General features: G+C 39.2%; 1 protein-coding gene across 1 annotated transcript in view; it reads right to left on the bottom strand.

The window, feature by feature from the left end:
• The window catches only part of plxna4 (plexin A4), a 231,693-nt gene that overhangs the window by 71,977 nt on the left and 139,525 nt on the right, over nucleotides 1-20,191 (bottom strand). Inside the window, exon 5 of the mRNA XM_030149424.1 lies at nucleotides 9,081-9,181. Coding sequence (XP_030005284.1) covers nucleotides 9,081-9,181 — 101 coding nt within the window. The remainder of the gene's footprint in view (nucleotides 1-9,080; nucleotides 9,182-20,191) is intronic.

Below are 20,191 nucleotides of genomic sequence, written 5' to 3'. Positions count from 1 at the left end.
TTAGCATGAGTAATGCCACAGCTGATCCCGAATATATGATTAAAAAAACAACAACTCTGAAATGTAATTTCTATTATTAATTTTTTAACTAAGTATACGTGTTAACTCTCTCCACTTTTGGAATTAAAGGTGACTATAAACAGACAGAGAATGATAAATGCAAATTTTTCCAACAGATTATACTGTGACCATCCCCACCCTCATTATATTTTTGGCTAAATCAAAACACAATCTGACCTGACATTCATTAAATAAAACTGCAGAAACTCACACAGGAAAACAACGAGTTATCACTCTGCTGCATCTTCACTCTTACCAAAGCTATTTGTGAGCTGAAGCATCCAGTCTGATGAATGTTTTGATAACTGCCCCTGAGGGTAAGAGGCTAGGGCACTAGAGGGCTGTTTTTCAATGGGGTCTTAATGGTACACTCGACTTTAATCTACCATATATTGCGTTATGATCCAGCATGTTTTCAGCTCTTGAAGTCAGTATATGATACTATTGATCCTGACAGTCAATAACCAGCCAGTGAAGTTAAAATGTGTTAATTTACAGCCACATGTCAGTTTCTGCATATTGAAGAAAAGGGCATTATAAGGTCTCTAAGTGAAATGTGTATGCTGCACAAGACCTGAAACAGATGTTATGTATACGTGTTTCATTAATACATTTGTTTTCACACTGACATTACAATATTTTATTAAATTTATCTAAATCATTTGTGACATTTATACTTATAAATACTTAGATTTTTACTTTTTAACTTTTACATAGAATGCAAACAGATTCTCTTATAACGAACAAACCTCACAGGGTCTAAAATCTAACGGCAAATAACAAACCTGTTACAAGAAAATCTTTGTGCAACTGTCTTCATGATCCTCAAGTCCAAGAAACACAGTATTGTATATAACATAATACTGTGATATGTCAACTCTGAAAATGGCCATTTCCTGAGTGAAATTAAAAGTAAAAATAAGAAATAGTTAGACCAGTACAGGGAATCCAAATTAATAAAGAATGCACCAATACTGAAATGTGCTTCGACTTGTGTTTCATTGTAGACAGTAAGAATACAACACAACTCATATTTGGTCTGTTTAGCTCCATTTTATTTGTAAATATGCATCCATTCATGACATTCAAGAACGCTGGAATAGGGACAAATTATGCACAATAATGAGTTTAAAAAACATAGGACCATAGGCATTGGACTGCCAATTTGCCGATAAATGTGTGCAAAAATTATGGAAATATTTAAATAACAATCTTCCTCAAAGAGAGATAGGAAGGGATTTGCATATTTCACCATTTATGGTGCAGCAAAAAACTAAACAATTCCAGGAATTTGAATGTTTTGTAGTGTGTCAAGAGCAAGGATGCCAGATGAATACCATGATCTGTGATCCCTCAGACAACACCACAAGAGCCTTCATTTATCTAAAGCTGATAAAACCACCTTAGCTCAGGGTTATTGTGGTAAACCTTCATCAAGAATTACAATACATGACATTATAGTCATTATTTTATCTCATTATCATGCCTAAATCCTTTTAGTTAATGTGTTAATGTAAGCAGTGCTGGTCATACTGTCTACAATAAAACACAAGTCAAGTGCATTTAATATCACTCTATGTTTTTTTAATTTGTATTTCCCATACTGTTCCAATTATATCTTATCTAGGGTTATATAATAAAAACACACTGACTCACTGTAGAAAAAAAACTCTTCTGGTTTGACATAGTTCAATGTGCTCAATGTGCATGTATTTGCACTCACATCCCTGATGAGTCTGATGAACTGCTCTTTATATTTTAGGCTTTTAGAACAGCAAGGATTTCTCACCTTCTGTGAATTAATATAATTTCTCTCTCCTGTGCCTCTTACTTAACTGATTGTAGTAGGAATATATCACCATATATCTTCACCTCCTTTAACTGTCAGCATTTTCTTCATTCATCCTCTGTCTAGATCTCTCTGTCTGGTGTCAAGTCTGTGTTTCTGGTTCATGCACTGCCAAACAAAAGCATGTGTGTTTGTGTGTGGATGTCCAGTGTCTGTGTTTCCCTGTGTGTGGTGGGGTGACAATAGGTGACAGTGAGCAATGGCCCTGACTTAAAAGTGGGCTTGCTGTTGCTGTGTATGTGCTTGTGCATGTGTTCTGGGTCTTGGTAGCTCGGCTTGTGTGTGCCTACACTACGACGGTGACAGTTTAGAGGAACTGGGAGGTGCTGTGCTCCGTTCCATCCTGATGCCCCTGTCACTTCTTGGCCTTGTTCCCTTCCTTCAACTTCCCTTAGCGCCCTGCGAGAGGTGGAGGGTGTGGGTGTGGGTGGGGTGAGAGGGTGAGACCAGTCGTCCATACTCGGGGGATGGCCATCCTCCCCTGGGCACAGACTTCACAGCAAGTGCCATGTCAACATCAAAGAACAACCTTGAATAAATTTAACAGAGTTTTTACCATAGTTTATTCTGGCTCTTGGCTTAAATATGTTAGTGTGTTGTTATATTTTCAATTAACTGAGATATGTTGTGCAACTTTATATTCTTGTGGGTATGGAAGGAGGTTTAAACACATCTCAGATGCAACAGAGTTGAAATAGAGGAGCTTAATATTTGACTACTGTCCAGGTACAACTCCTGCAAATGTAGTCTAGATGAATCACTTGGCAACCACTGATGTCTTGCAAACTTGCAGGTCATCTTCTAAATAGCCACTTCTTTCTAATCTTAAAGTTTTTTCACCATTAAAATAATTTAATATTATGTAGGTGACATTTCCATTCAGCAGCTAATGCTTTGTTTAAGGCATTATACTGACTCTCCCTGAAAAAAGCCAAACTTTCTTTTGGTCTTAACAATTCCTTTCCCTGCCAACAATACATTTCAAAGCAATTACTGCTATCACCAATGGGGCTAGTGGTCACTGCAACCAAACACACAAGTCTTTGATAGCATGCTAATAGTGGCGCTGCTGTTTAATTAGTATTAGTGTGGCATACCACGGTAATGAGAGCAGTGAGGTAACGGATGACTATGAACACAGCGACAGGTACCAGTGGTGCAGAATTAATATGAGAGAGAGAGAGAGAGAGAGAGAGAGAGAGAGAGAGAGAGAGAGAGAGAGAGAGAGAGAGACAGAGAGAGAGACAGAGAGAGAGAGAGAGAAGAAAAGAAAAACTGTTCAGTGGATCTGCCAATTAGCTTTTCTCTTCGAAAAGGTTATACGTTTGACAGCACAAAGATGTCTTGAGAATACAAAGGATTCAGAAGACAAGCTTTGCGACATGACTTGCGAGTTTTATCAGCCATTTTATGTTTACTCCTGACTTCCTGAACTTTTTTTGTCACTTTAATAAGCTTTTACATATTTGTCAACTGTTTATCAAGGGGAGATTGTCAGACAGAATATGTAAAATGCATTTTAATTTTTTTTTCCAATAACAGTTGCTCTTTCAAAGGATATGCAGGTGAGTGGCTTTACTCACTTTCATGACATTACTTTTTACAACAGTTCTCTGGGTACACTGATCCATAAGGACTCTCCTCTTTACTATTGATTGTGTAGACAGGCCCTTACTAATGAACTCAGAGAGGGCATTTGCCTCTGGCACAGACGACTTTACTGTTCTCATTCCACTTCGGGGGTGGAGAGATCGATGTTTATGAGTGTTTGAAGGAAGACACAATGGAGTTAAATGAGCAGCAGTGTGATGCCATTTCTGAGCAAACAAACATCTTAACACATCTTAACTTGTCATATGATCTGATAAGTGTGCAGAAGAACACACAGGTAAAAACATCACAAACATTGATAAAGCATGAACATTCACAAATAGACAGACTCATCTGGACACAAACAGCAGCCTGCTAGATTGGACTGTGATTTGAACGATAGTTAAGATAGGAGGAGTGTAGGAGAACAAAAAGAATATGAAAAAGTGTGAAAATGTTAGAGAAGAGAAAATGATTTCAGCACTCCGGGAATATTACGCCATATCGCAGCCAGAAGCCAGAAGAGATTGAGATATGTCAGACCAATTATTAATGTGAAGATATTGCAACATTAACACCACTTGTTCCAAATTGACACCAATATCACAGAGTAATGTGAGATATTCTCAACATCCATGCCAAATATGATGACATTCATTTTGACAATGCTCCTTCTCCAAATATGGTTTCCAATCTGTCTAGCTGTCATGCATGACAGGCATGTTGACAGCCTAGTTAACCACTCTCATAAATGACAGCTGACAGACCGGCTTTAGGCGAGGTAACATATCCATGACATAGTTGTACAATTTCTGGCATATTGGCTAATCGTAGAAATGCCCCTGGCTTACTCAGAGGGGTTTTTATTGTGGATGGAAATCTCAAAACAAGAAGAATATGCTACAAGAGGCAAGCAACATACTTAAAAGAATAACACACATAAAACCAAAGAGTGCCACTAGGTTTGGAAGTATTAATAGGAGTACATGTGGTATTTTATCAGATCATCTCAGTGTAAAAGGTACATAAAAGAGCAAGCATTCTGCCTCTAAAATTATTTAATTTGGGTTATCTACCCCAATCAGTCCTCCCTCAGAATTTCTTGTGATTGACTGACATCCAGTGTCAGTGGTATAAAAAAACAAAACAAAAACAGAACATGAATAATAACAGGACATAGGTTAATATGAGTTAAAATGTACCCCCACCTGCTGAGCTAGACAGGCAATAGCATAATTTGTGATTCTCTACGCCTAGACAGATTGTTTAACAGGTGAGGATTTATTCTTCCTCAAACATTGGTTGTGACTTCTAGCAGTCTCAAAAACTTATAGGAAGTAAAGAAAATACAAAGGATAGTCTATACATAATATATTATATACCCACCCAACACATACACACATTCAAAGTCAAACTACTGATTGATTTCTGAAGACATTTGCCTTTCAACTAAATGGTCAGTGCTCGTGAAGGACAATGACTACTTTTGCACACATGTTCACCCACACACTACACACCCAGGTGCACCCTCTACTCCTGTTGATTTCCTCCCCTGTACTATTGATTGCCTTTCTCTTCTTCCCCTGGTGTTCTCTCTAACAGCTCCTCTCACCGATCTATAGAGTAAATAAAGGCAATGGCGATAGAATGAGTGTGTGTGTATGAGAGAGAGTGCTTGCAATTTTGTTTGCTCTTAGAGCAGTGAGGTGATTTCAAGGTTGATTGGGAACAACAAACTATCTAAAAGAACACTTTGAAGAGGAACTGCATGCTTTCTTTTCCTTCAACACCCAGTAGCACTTCAGCAGAAAATAAGTGTGGGAAAGCTGATGTAAATACTGAGAGTTTCTTGCATTTGGGGTAGTGTGTTACTAAATGTTTAAAATGTTGACATTGTTGAAGCCTTTGGTCTCATGTTCACAGGAATAGCAGGGTGTCTCTGTTTTCACTTTTTATTCTTTGAAGAAATATCTTTGACCTTGGCCAGAATGGGTAAAAATATTTCACAAAACAGTATTGCACTGAATATGAACATGAACAATACTCCTTTACACTTGGATTATTGTCTCTTTTGCTCCATTAATGCTGAAAAACCTGCCTGAGACACTGGAATCGAATTGATCAATGGCAGATTACCTTCCCTTTGGTTACACACTGCAGTGCCAACTTGAGCATGAATCAGCAGCACTCGTAGCCAATAATTAAACCTGAGAAAAGCATGAAAGGGTTTTTCAATGTTTCTTAAATTAGTATAGATACAGTTATAGAGGTAAATTCATTTTAAATTCAAATATTCAGATTACAGGGACCATCGAACACACAGAAGGGAGACAACAGTACAGCTCATGGAGTTCCTGTTTCAGCAGGTGTAATAGTTTTAAATTATCTTCAACGTCCTCCTACCCACCCATCTACCTTTTCAAGAACAAGGCTTCATCTTTATTCTACCACTTCAAGCTGTAATAAAGGTTATGATGCCATGGTACTCAAATTAAGATGAGGGCAGACAGAAGCAAAGAGATGAATATCTCTATCCTCTATGCATCAAATACTTTACTTTGCTCTGGATATGTTGCATTTGTTGTGGCTGAGATGCCTGAGGAAAAGCACTTCTGGTGAGTGTGTGTCTAGCTATTTTGTTTGTGTGTCAGGATTACTCGCCAAGGACAGACTTAATGCATTGTTAATTCATTCAGTCACACCATCCTTATCTTTCAGCACATTTCAACAGCACACATCAAAATATGTTGATGGGTTTTCTTTTACGGGTTTGGCCAAAAACAGTTTAGGCTGAAGCACTAATCACTTCTGTGTCGTTTCAGACACTTCCTCTCAGGGTGTTTACTGGATATATACGCCTCTGACCGGGCTGTGAATCGTGTCTCTTCATTTTCGGTTAGTGACCTTACATGTCATTAAATAAAGGGGGCATCTGGAAGATCTAGATTGCACTGGGGAGTCTGCTTAGGGAGCATGAAAGCATCATTTTCCGGGGGCCCTGTGCTTCATTGTGTGTTTTTAGTGTGTCCGGGCATCTAATTATTTTATAATTATGCTCAAGAGACCAGGCAGAACTGACCTGTAGGAAAAAAGTGACGGGTTTATGGAGCAAATTTATGACTGCAGTGTGTCTCCGGAGTAAAAATGTGTGAGAGCCTCAACACCCATTTAAATATATATATATATATATATATATATATATATATATATATATATATATATATATATATATATATATATATATATAATTTGAGAAGTAATTTTAATACTTGGCTTACTAAAATGTTACAAATGCTGGCGACAGAACCTTAGTATTAACTGTCCTACAGCTAAAGTGTCAATGAAAACAGTGGCGATAAAGGCAGAGACATAAAGTCGTGCCTACCCTGTGGTGGAGGTGGTGCAGGAGGGTTTAAGTTACACAGAGACCTTGTTAAGAATTCACAAGCTGGGGGGTCGGTGGACAGTGAGAAGGTGGATCATGGGGAAAGGTAGACCTATGGTCGATCGATCACACAGGATTGTGCTTTTTATACGTTTGTGTGTCTGTCCTCACTAAATGTGATGGAAAGGCACATACATACTTGGAACATCACACACCTGTAATCTCCTTTCCTGTCCTTGTAATCGTCAAACACCTACCAAACTCAGTGGCATTTTGGTTATTTTCTCTCTTTCTTAGCTCTATTTTTGATTTAATGTGTTGAAAACTAATTTTCCAACAAGATGAGTCTGTGTGTGTGTGTGTGTGTGTGTGTGTGTGTGTGTGTGTGTGTGTGTGCATATGTGCTTGCGTGCGTGCGTGCGTGCGTGCGTGCGTGCGTGTGTGTGAAGAGAGGGGTGAGCTGAGGTGATCCGGTTCTATCAGGCTAAGTGTGACAGGCCAATCTGTGGCCACCCATTTACTCTGACTGAAAGGATGTCCAGGTGTTAATGGGTTTGCACACACACAAAACCACACATACACTCTCATTCATACTACAGGCAGGTAAAATCACACAAACTTAAGATTCAATTTATATTGGAGGCACATTCTAAACTGAAAGTATTTGCATGACATCTGTTCACTGGCTGCCTTTAATTTGTTGTTTATACTTTCAAATTTTCATCTTCAAATGAATTATTTTTTTAATGACTGCATCACCAATTCAATATCCTGCTAGAATACACAGTATGGTTGACTGAGGTTTTTAGCATGAATAATATTGAGGAAGATATCTCCACAAATAATGTGATACCACTAGACTGACACATTTTGCATTTCTGTGTAAGAGTATGCGACTTTGCCTTCCACCTCTGGTTTGTGACCCAAAGCCTGTCTGAGCGTGTTGCCTGTCTGCTAATGCGCTTTCTACCCTGGAGACTTCAAACACGCAAACACCCTCCATTTCTCCTTCTTTCACTGTCCTGTACACAAACTTACATTTTTTTTCTCACTATAAGTCCTTACAGACAGTTTAACTTATCTCATTCTTCTTCCACGGTTATTTCAGAATTTCATATATTTTCTTTTTTCTCTCTGTCTAAGAATGTGCCTGGTTTCCTACATCTGTCCCTTTGTCATTTCTCCTTTTGTCTCTTTTCATATTCTGTCTCTCCTTCTGTTGCCTTGTTCGTCTTCTTCATCTAACTTGGTGTGGATCTTCGTCTCGCGCTGCTTCTGTACCCTCGCCATGTTCTCCCAGTGCCAGGAGGGATGAAGGTGCTAAATGTACTGTCTCACTCGCACGCATACGCACACACACGCACACACACATACACACACACACACACACACACACACACACACACACACACACACACACACACATTCTACCTAGGGGCTAGCACCAGCACAAGAAACCAATTTTCAATTTACAGTGAAGTGGGAAATCTCCCTGCCCCCAGCAAGTACTATCTCCTGCTACAATCTTGAGGGACAAGGGTTTGACAGCAGCTGGGGTTTGTGTATCAGTGTGTGGATCCGTGTGCATCTGAAAGTGAAATGTTGCAGACAGACACACTTGCAGGTACACAGGAAGAAATACTAAGAAATGAAAACAGATTAGCAGTAGCAAAGAATGAAAAACTAATTTCTGACATCTTGCTTGGGTGTTTCCAACAAAAACTCTAGCTATCACTCTTCACATTCACCTCCTGAAGTCTGGAGCGGTGCCCATCTGAGCCCTGGCATTGCCCACCAGTGTCTGTTCTCTCACCAGGCTCTGGTTTCAGGGCAGCTAAACAATGCCAGTGGTTAGGTTTGGTAATGGATCTAAGAGGGACGCTGGCAAAATGCCGAGCCCCAGGAAAGCAATCTGAGACCTCGCCTGGCTGGCAAGCGGGGTCCCTGACTGCTCAAAGGCTGTGAGGGATGGGATGCTGGGCATGGACCCAGATAACATGGAACTAGGGGAGGCTAACAACCTGAGCACAAGCAGCCCCCCAGACCGCCAGTAAGTACAATGGAGACTCAGTGGATGAATGTGTGATGACAACAAAAAGAAATACAGTAATGTGTACATTGCCTGTATGTACGTTGTTGTTGTTGTTGTTTTTTTACATGTGTTTACATATCTTTCACAATTCTAGTTGTACTTACATGTTGTGCAGGACACACCAGCCACAGTGGGGATCTCCTGACCCAAGACATTCACTGCAGGTTGAGTACTGACCACAGGCCTCCACTGGCACTCTTGAGAGCTATAGAGAGACAAAAAGCAGAGATTAAATCCAAAGAAGGTTCATTTGAATATCGCCTATTTTAAAACAGGAGGGGTGGAAATAATGGAGAAAAAAACACCAGAATCTGAAAATCCACTCCTTACTTCTGCAGCCCTCTCCTCTCTGACCCGATCATAACACCAAATATAAATACCTCTGAACTGAAATTATGTCATGATGTTATGGAAAATTGAAGCCACTTTTCCAAGGTTCCATGCTGAGACACAGAGTTGAGCAGTAAAATCATGTCTAGGTCGCATAAGACTAAATCTGATCAGTGATCTGTTATTACATCTGCTAATGATATATTTAGCCCCCTACCTCTCTGAAAATGCCCTTGATTAGCCAGAAACCTGCATCATGGAGTAGATTTTCTACAGCCTCAAAACACAAACAAAGAGTAGATGCAGATGTTTTGCATCCTCTCAGACCATTTGAACTACAGTATGCTGAAAGGAATTGTAGAATTTCTGCCCAGTGACACTCAAATACTGCAGCTTTAATGAATGAAGGGATGAATGTTAAGGTCAAAATACTACAAAGTGACAGAGAAGGAAAATAAATCTATTCAAAGAAATCAGCAACTCCATAATGGTACATAACGTACAAAAGATTCCCACAATTACAAGCATAATGTATTTCTATTCATTTCTACATTCATAAGTACAGTAAGTATAGAAAAATTCACTGACAGAGTATGAGAAGTACGAATTGTTGTATATATAGTGGAATTTTTATACTGTTTTTCTAGTGTGTTTCATCTGCTGGAAATAAGTGAACATGAAGCAATCATCCATACTTTGTCAAATAGCAGAATGACTGTGGTGACAGTTGCACACTTTCCTTAAAACACAATATGGGTTTGCATTCACACATACAATGTAAATTAAAGTAACACAGCTGACACTCATATTTCCTCATGCTTTATTCCTCTCGACTTGCATTGAAAATATGATAAAGCCACTACCAATGAATTCTAACAACAAGCCAAACCACAGCAAAAGTGAGCTTGCCAAGTATCCTGATAGAATATATTTATATCAGCACAGATTTTCACAACAATGCCTCTGCTTGACAGCTTCCACCTTTCCCCACTGACTCCATATGGGAATGGCCACTTGGGACAGCAGTCCATCTACTATGATATATAACCCTGCCAATTCAAACTGGCATTGACTGGCACTGATTGGCATGGGCCTCGAGTGACCGAGCACAAGGGGCAAAGCCGAGGTAGAGCTGAACCATCCCCGCCTCTCGTCACCATGGTAACAGCATGGTGCAATAATAGGTGTTGCTGGCACTTTTGATTAATGAGCCGTCATTGGTGGATGACCGCTGTCACTCACACTGCTCAACGGTGACAGCCAGGAAAGAAAGACGACATCATCAGTGTGGGACTGATACTGCATTATGCTGGAGAAGGGGGGGGGGGGGGGGGGGGGGGGTATGTGTGTGTCTAAGCACTTACTTTTGTTTCAGTTTTGCAACAGAAGTTTCAGGTGAAGCTAAAGCTAAACACATTTTTCTCACTCAGACAGTCGTGGCTGTGATAAAGAAATCTTTCCTCAACGTTAACCACCAGCTAAATGAAAATTAAATGATATAAAAATACATTTGCAAGTGTCACTATGTGGTTAATTACTGTATATTACAGAAAAAAAATATTATAGAACAGTTTATACAGTACAAAGACATTGAATAATGAAAAAAATAAAGTCTAAGCATAGCCTAGCAGTTTCTATAAATTTTCCTCAATGGTCTAAACAACCTTGAGCAGCCTGCTGAAGACGTGTCATGAGCCACTATGTCGGGAATATCAGCTACTGCAGATGTACTAATACGTCACTTTTGAAAGCAAACATCTTCAGTACAGCTTCTGCTATGGGCACTCAGGATCAAGTTCATTTGGCCTTAGTTTAAACCTTCTTTAGCTCAAAAAAATGGATACAATTATCCATATCTTTGAAGCAGATTTTACTAATTAAATTCAATACTTAAGGGTGTAAAAAAGACCATAATTAAACCAACCAATGTAGGGCATGTCTGAATGAGCAGGAGATCAGAAGTGCAAAAGCGTAGTGGTATCTCCAAAGCACAGCCTGCCACTGACGGCAGTGCTCTCTGTTGGACGCACAAACTATCATACAACATATCTCCAAGCCAAGCAGTGTCTCTCACTCACAGAAAAAGAAAAAACAAAAAAAGAGAAATACGTCAATGTTACAATTTTTGCACATACCCTGCAGACATCTTATTTCAACATGTGAGCGTACAGATACATGAACCCACAAACACTCACATACTGCCACTATCTGAAGTCAGATACACTCTCAGTTTGGAAATTCTCTAAAAAAAACCCAAACTCTTCTTCAGCAGTCTAGATTTATGTGTCTACTGTGTGTCTCTCCAAGTACTATAAATAGTGCATTCAGAGACATTTGCACACACACAGACATGGATTTACACACAGTTGAATGAATTCAGAGGGGGCGTATCTCCTTGTCAAAGTCAAGAGGAATCCTGCTTGCTATTACAGATTAGAAACAATGCAAGTATATCTTTGTGTGTAAAGCATGTGTGTGTTTTGAGAAAAAAAAAAATCAGCTGCTATGTTTTGCCCTCCCTGCTGTGTAGTGGTGCATTTGCATTAGGAAGATAAAGGGAATGAGTTTGAGATGGAATCAGAGCGATAGCACAAGTGTATGCGCTCATGATCAAACTCAACACTGATCCTCATTGTGTATCAAAGGATAGATTTCCTCCCTTCCTGTCACTCTTGACCAGGCCCGTCCCTCTTCCTCGTGAGATCCACCATTGGCAGCTAAATAACCTGTTAGTCACTGAAGAGAAGGCCATTTTGTTAGTCTAGGGAAGGATTTCACCTGTCGAAGTCTTATCATTGAGAGTGTATGAAACCACAATCTCACCATGTGCGTGTGTGTGCGTTTATGTAATCTATGTAGCCATGTCACCGCATCGAGTGGTTTGTCACCTCGTGATCTCTCATAAAAGCTAAGCACCCACACAGAACTGTAGCAAACAATGCCACAATATCTGAACGCTTTATAATTTAACACTTCATTGCTAGCAGATATGCCGATGCACACACTACCCACATGTACACATATAGAAAAACACACACAGATTTAGACTTTGTACAATGGAGGAGACCGCTTGATGCCTATCAAGGCCTCAGATGCCTGCATCTGTGGAAATGGTTTTCTCAACAGATAAAAAAAAACCTCACACCACATTCAGCACTAGCTTTGGGTGCCAATGTGAGTCTTCTGTTCCAGAGCACGCATCCTGATATCATTCATTCTCTCTCCTGTCTGTCTGTCTTTCTCTGTCACTCAGACGCTCTGAGGTGTGTAAGATCATACATTCATCATCTCCTCTCTTCAGAGCCTCTATCTGGCACGTACACACACAACACTTTTGTCCCCTCTTTTATCAAAAAAAAAAAAAAAAAAATTGAGGGATTTGGTGGCTAAACGACCCAATGCACCCCTTGTCTCTCTCATCTCGATATCGCATTCATTTCATGCTATCTTCTTTGTGGGCTTTGCCAGAGAGGCAACCATTACGGCTCACTGTCTCTTCACTATGGCTGCCCTATCATATCAGCAGGGATAAATACAAAGGATGGGGTGCATGGCATTTATAACTCCCTCCTGTTTCAGGTGAGTAAATGACAGCCATTACACCCTGCACTCTCCCTCCTTTCACAATAGGATGAGATGGAAGCTGCTGAATATAATTATGCTTTTAAAAAAGGCTGAGATCACAGAAGTACTTGATGCCTTAATGTGTGGGGAGAAGGGGATGAAGATGTATTGTGGTGGCACAATTGCATAAATTACACATACAGAGTAATATATGTACATTTATATTTATATATACAGTGAGTATGTGTCTGTTACATCTATTAAGGTTAGGAGTCAATTGGAGACAGAGAGAAGGAGTCTTAACTTTAAGTCTCTTCAGATTTTCACTGGGTAGAGCTGAAATGAGTTGACTTTGTATTTTCCTTTCTTTTCTCTCACTTCTTCAAATTGTGCCAGGAGCAGTTGAGTCAACCTACAGTGGGAAAGTGATCATTTATTAAATCTAGAGAGACTTTTATTACCAACTAATTCCTCTGCCTCATCTCTATTCCTCTCTTTATCCTACTCTTTTCCTGCCCCAGCCACTTGTAATTAAACAGGGATTCCACCTGCAGCCAAACTCCACCACTCTAAACGAACAGAGAGAGGGAAATTAAAATGAAAGACCAATCCCATCTTACAGCCTTTAGGGCATACTGAACTTCTCTTATCTTTCCTCTTCTTTCCCCAGGCTAGCTTTGTCTTTTTCTCCTTCCCTGGTGTGAGTTTGTTCATTAATAGGGCACAATGCTGGTAGTGAAACATTACAACAAAAATGTAATGTCAATGTATGCAATGCAGCACCATTGGGACATTACTGATAACACACTGTAAATAAGCAATGTCTGCAATGTTAGAGGCAGAGACATGTATCGCAGCATATTTCAGTAGTTGTGTCCAGTTAAGTATCTTCTAGCAGAGCAGTGACTCTCATTAAACCTGAGAAAATGAAATTATTAGATTTTCTTGATAAACAACTGTGGTGTTGTAAAAATGTGTATAATATATACAATATATTTTTTAACATTTGGCAAAATGAAATGCATTTATTATAGACTTTATTATTTAATAAAGTTAATAATCATATATAATGACATCTTTTAACAGCATAATCCTTGTATAATTAAAATGGTACCAACAGTAATGGAAGGTGCCATCAGTATGTGCACACATGCTTGTGTGCTTATGTGGTGTTAGTAGCTGGTGCTGCACATTGTTGCCCCTGTAGAGGAGTCAGAAAGACGCACTGAGGGACTCAGAAGTAGGTGCAAACATCACATCTATGTATTGTCACTAAAAATTCTGACCTGTAACCTCTATACAGAAACCAGTGTACAGGTTGTTATCCGTGATGTCAGCAGGAGTGGAGCTTCTTTAGGGCCTGCATTATGACACAATTCATACATTGGAAATGAAAACATAATCTATTACTTCAAACACTGCATTTCTCTTTTTTGCTTCTCTTACTGTCCCGCCTTCCTCCTCTCCAGCTAGATGAAGGAGAGACTAACGTGGGAATCAAATGAAGCGAGGGACACATCAACGACCCACTGCCTCGTCACAGCTGACGCACCACTCAATCCGTCAACCACCAACCAATGGTATTATATCATAAACTCAGTTAACAGAGCGGCCCAGTGGCTGCAAGTGCAATATTGTTTTCATTCAACGTTCTCAGAGGTCAAATGAGAAAGTCATCCATTGCACTGTCAGAACTGTCAGCGCATGACAAACGACTTGGATACAATCAATCATTTTCACTTATCTTTCCATTCCAAGGAGCATAAGGCCCCCCATATACAAAGTAAAAGCAGTTAAACAAGCTTGAGGCAGTTTACTAATAACAATTTTCAGATAAGGATTTCCTACATGAGCCATACTGTGCTTTATTTTTACCATCTGTCATCTTTAGTACGTGTGCCTGCCAAAGAAGCAACCAATGCTGCAACAAGCTAAGATCAACAACAAGATGTTTAAACAGAACAATTTCTTCTAACATCATGTCAATGTTTTACCAGTACATTGCCAGTCTCCTATTGTAGAACTCGCCTGAAGATGTAATGGATGTCAAGGGAAAGTGTTTGTGAGGCATGGAGTGAGGTCTGACATTGGTTGCACAAGGACAATCTGCATTAAGTCTGTAACAGTGTTTCCCCCATTGGCAGGTGACAGAAGTGCATCCACAGGCTCTCACAAACTGGCTAAATCGGCACAAGCTGCATCTCCTCGCCCTGAGGCATAGCCAGAATAAAAATAATACCTGTATTAGACAGACAGTTTGGATAATTTTGCAGTAGTTGATATAGAGAAAAATGATGATTTGATCACATATTATTAAGTCACAGCTATGTGCAATGCGGAAAGAGACAGGAATACAAGACTCAGAAAAAAAAAATACTGAGGAACAGCGAGAGAACAAGGCAGATAAAGAGCAGAGGCATAACAGAAACAGGTAGAACTTCAAAAGGGACTTTGTGTGAGCCAAGAGTTCACTCCAACCTTGTCTGCCCCACTTCGTTGACATTTTTCAGAAGTGTGCCAGGCAGCAATGGCGGCAACCTATCAGCTCTGTTCACTTGCCTTGTTAGACCACAGCAGCCTGCAGCTAAACTGGGACACAACATAATATGCACATCTAAACACCATCATAACTCACAGCTGCACACTAAAGGGGTGAGGAAGCCACACTGTAAGGGATGTGGTGAAAAGTTTCCCGCTGATAAAAATTAAAGGCTGCCGGTATTAAACATCTTTGATGAGATGCGAAGACGCGATACTTCCACAAATTGGCTTGTCGGATTTCCCTCAGGGAGTTCAAAACCGAAAAAAAGCATTTAACTTTGAACGATCACACCCCACTATGGTACACATTTTCAATAATTCACACTTACAGATCTGCATTTGCTATGCTGAATATAAATAATTTAGCTCCATGAGTGTAGCTGCCGCAACACTTTCCAGTTTATATCCTGAAAGTTAAATCCTTAGTATTGTATATACTGAAAAAAAGCAAGAAAACTGTGTAAGAACATCAAAATGTAACCACTGTCTGTATCCTGATGATACTTAACATGAATGTTTTAAGATGAGTTTACATATTATGTCATTTGACTTTGGACAAGCTTCTCAATAAATATTTATCACTTTATGAGGCAAGAGGTTTTTGTCACATTCCAATAGCAACATCTATAATTGAGTGTAAGCATGTATTTCATACTTTATATAGTATAAAATTACAGCCAACATCCAAAATAACCACCACAGTTCTTCAGCTCAGATATCATGACTGTGGTTTACCAATGACCCAGTGTTAAACATGATGGTGACATAGAAGCAGACGGCTCTATCAGCTCATATTACAGTGGGATTACCCTGCCCCTGTCATTCCACCACCACCCTTAACATCCGATTTTATAATCTGACTGTCCTCTTTATTCAGGAAGATCTCTTTAAACCACTAATGAGATGACTTTTATGTGTGTATGTGTAAGAGCGAGCAAAAGAAAGATCCAATTAGAGGATCATTCCAGAATCCAGAATCACTGGATTAATGAGAGGGTAGGGATGACAGATTACTCTGCAGGTGAAGAACGGTTAAAAAGAGGAGGATTGGATGACTGGGGGGTGGAGTGGGATACCAACAGTGGTAATAGGTAGTGAAAGAGGGTTAGAAATTGAACAAAGATGAGCAGAAAGGTTAAAAGATGTAGAAAGAAGAGCAAGACCTAATCGTCATTCCCTTTACAAATACCATTAGAGATGACAAACGCTTTTAACAGCAATTTAATCTATAATCTGTAATCTTGACAGAAAACCAAAGTGAACGAAAAAAGACAATATAAACACAGGCTAGAGGGAACAAAGAAGAAAAATGCTGGCAAAGATTAGGGAAAAATGAAGTATGAACACTGCAATGTATAAAATAAGTAAATGGTGCATGAAATGAATGTACAATGTCATGTCCAATATAAGACTGGTGTGTTATTTATACAGCTGTATTTATACTGTTTACTGCCACAGCAATTACAAAGCACAAGACAAACCCAAGCATAATCATTTCTCGTAGACCCCATATATGTAAAAATGGTATCACGCTGTGGTAGTAACTTCCTTTGTGGCAGAGAGCAACGAACAGAAATGAAAAGGATGCCAAGCCTTTTGTCAGCCCAAGAACTGTTTGAATCATGTCAAATTGACCAGTCATATTTATCCTGGTCTGTATGTGGTATCTTTGCACTTCTTTTGCTTCTAACATGTGAGGTGTGGTTCAACTGACACTGATGCTGATGTATAATACCGCATTAGCATTGACGTGAACGACTGCGTGGTTACCCCCCATTTTATCTCACTCTTTGTCTTCGAGCGAGACATGATCAGATCTGGCATCACCGTTTTACAAGGGGAGAGTTTCCAGTCTGTCCCAGAACGGCAGGGAAAGAGCTATGTCATCTGATTCTATCCTCGGCCACCTGTTGTGTCCCCTCCTCTTTTTTTCTACCACGTGCTTCCTCTTTCTGTATTTCTTACTCATTCCATCAATCACATTGTGTCTGGGTCTCAGGCCCCAGCAGAAACAGCAGGTGGACTTCTGCTATCGACCACATCAGGCTACTTTAATAGTGTTTGCCACCAGTGGGAATCAAGATTGTGTGTGTGTGTGTGTGTGTGTGTGTGTGTGCGTGTGTTGTATATGTGTGTATGTGCAAGATGTTATTTGAAACCGGGGCACTGATCTGCTGAGGAGTCCTGTACTGCATGTAAAGATGACCTCAGCATGACCTTTGAATTCAGAGAGAAAACTCAAGAAATGTAATGAAAATTGTATTTGATTACTTACCAGAAAATGTATGCAAATAGAAAATATACACTGCACACAATTGGTTTTTACCCCTCAGCCAAGGGGTATTGTAATCATTTTGTCGTCTGTGTGTCTGTCTGTCCATTTAATGACATAATTGCATTATCTGAAGAATGAATTGAGATATCGGCACCAAATTTATACTGTGGATGCATCTTGCCACGGAGCAGAAGCCTATTAAAAATGGGTGACCTTGACCTACTCTTTGAAGGTCAAATGGCCTTGTGCCTTGTGCAGTTATAATATGAGTACTTTCTAATATAAATATGTATGTAATAAGTTTTACACAAAGACAATCTAATCTAAATTATAGGGCAGTAACTTTCAACAGAATCTTGCACTATATTTGGCTGAGGGGGATTAACAGTGCGCAGTACGTTAGGTTTTTTTTTTTATTACAACTTAATTAGTGCTGCCACTAATGACAAATTTTCTAACTATTAATCTTTCAACAAATTTTTCCATTAGGCAACTAATCTAAACGAGTAATTAAAAAAAAAAGTCAAGTGTTTGTTATTTTGTTGTGTCCATTTTATTTTGAATAAAAACTCAAGGGCCAAAACAGAAAAGGTCACCTGTACCATGACAAATGTAAACAATATAAACAACTTAAATATTACCAAACAAAAAATTACAAAGTGGGATGTTTTCCACATAAAGGTGAGGACCTCGGGGGGGGGGGGGGGGGGGGGGGGGGTACGCACAGATCCACAGACCAGGGGAGAGGGGATGAACGGGTGCGCACCTATCCTTAAGAGCGGAGGAATGAAATTCAAGAAACTCAAGACACTTATAAGACAGGGGTCTCTCTCTTTCTCTCTCCATGTGCCACAGCCAAAAATAAATAGCCGGTCAACAGTAAAAACGACTCGTCAACTAAAAAAATTGCCATCGACTAATTTTCATGGTGGATTACATCGACTAAGTTGACTAATCGCAGCGGCACTGAACTTCATATGCAGGTATTGAATGTTTTTCAGCCACATTAGATTGTTTCTGTCAATAAAGTACAGTTGAAAACCACTGAAAAAATTATGTTAGGATTTATTTTTATTCATTATGTGATCTTTCTGACTTTTAACAAAGCTTCTTCTGATACGAGGCAACAGTTTGACAGTGAATCATTTTATAACAAGTTACAGTTTACAGTGAAGCCCTCAAGAATCAACTTGCTGGAACTGTAAGCATTGCTATGCCAAAATATTGTTGTTACATATTGTCTACATTTAAGATGAAGCAAATTGCATGTATCTTTCAGTGACTGAGACTTGGACTGGATTACACTTGGACTGCATGCATAACATAGCAATAATTTGAGTCTACAAAATGTAAAACACGTTGCCAAACTGCAGATAAAAATGTCAAATGAATATCAATATGATGAATTATTAAATATTGATGTTCATTCCTGATAATTTAACCATCATTGCAGTATAACAGAAATGCAGTGGTCAAAATCATCTCAACTATAAAGACCTTATTGGAATTAAGCTATATTCACCACTTTTATTCATTACTTTCATTTTGTTCTGTAAACCCTTCAGCACTAATTGAGTGTGTGCGTTTATAATTTTGTGTATAATGTGCGTGTACGTCTTGTGTTCATTAAGTGTTTTCTATATTTTTGCGTGTATGGTAATTCCCAGATGTTCCTACGAAAACAGTTAGTGGAGGTCAGCCATGTAACTAGGCTAATAGACTAATTACTACACAGTACGTAAACAAACACACACACACACACACACACAGCCATTACTAGACAGTAAAACTCATTTAGTTGCATTTTTTCTAAGCTAATTGGCATGCAAATTAAAAATGCAAAATTTTTAACATAATAGCAAGACATGAAGGAATCCTACATTAAAGAAAGAAATGGGAATGAAGACTCCCTAGTTATTCATTTATTACTCTGTAATGTCCTCTATAAGCCTGATTACATGTGCTGAATTGTAACTGGATGTCATGATAAACGGCGTCCCAAATATCATTTTTCTGTTTGTTTGTTTGTTTGTTTGTTTGTTTGTATCTCTACCTCCCCTTTCAGTTTATCTCTCTGCACATGGACAGACTGAGGACCTCAGGAGACGCAATGAGCTCTGCATCTGAAAGGGCACCTTCAACTCATCCTGTCTGATATTTAAAGCCTCATCAAGATAATCTAGGTACTTAAAATGTGGTCCCTCTTTCACAAATACACAAACACACTGCACCACACATTAGTAAATACTGATACGTTCATGATGCTAAAGAGATCAGCAAGCTGCAGACAATATAAAGAGTAACTGGGCTTTCACTGCCAACAACACAGGAAAAGCCTGCTGTGATTACAGTGACAGAGATAAAGAGGACACAAGAGGTAATGACATGCATATTATCTGAATTATCTGTAATGGTCATATTAATAATGAATAACAAACAAAACTAAACTCAATGGGGAAAAAAATAAATATTTGCAGCAACTGGCCTAATTTAGTGACAATGATC

Source organism: Sphaeramia orbicularis, chromosome 12 (genome assembly GCF_902148855.1).
Source record: "Sphaeramia orbicularis chromosome 12, fSphaOr1.1, whole genome shotgun sequence".
In the NCBI taxonomy this organism is placed as follows: Eukaryota; Metazoa; Chordata; class Actinopteri; order Kurtiformes; family Apogonidae; genus Sphaeramia; species Sphaeramia orbicularis.
The sequence above is the reverse complement of the archived record's forward strand: the minus strand, read 5'-3'. Positions and strand labels throughout refer to the sequence as shown.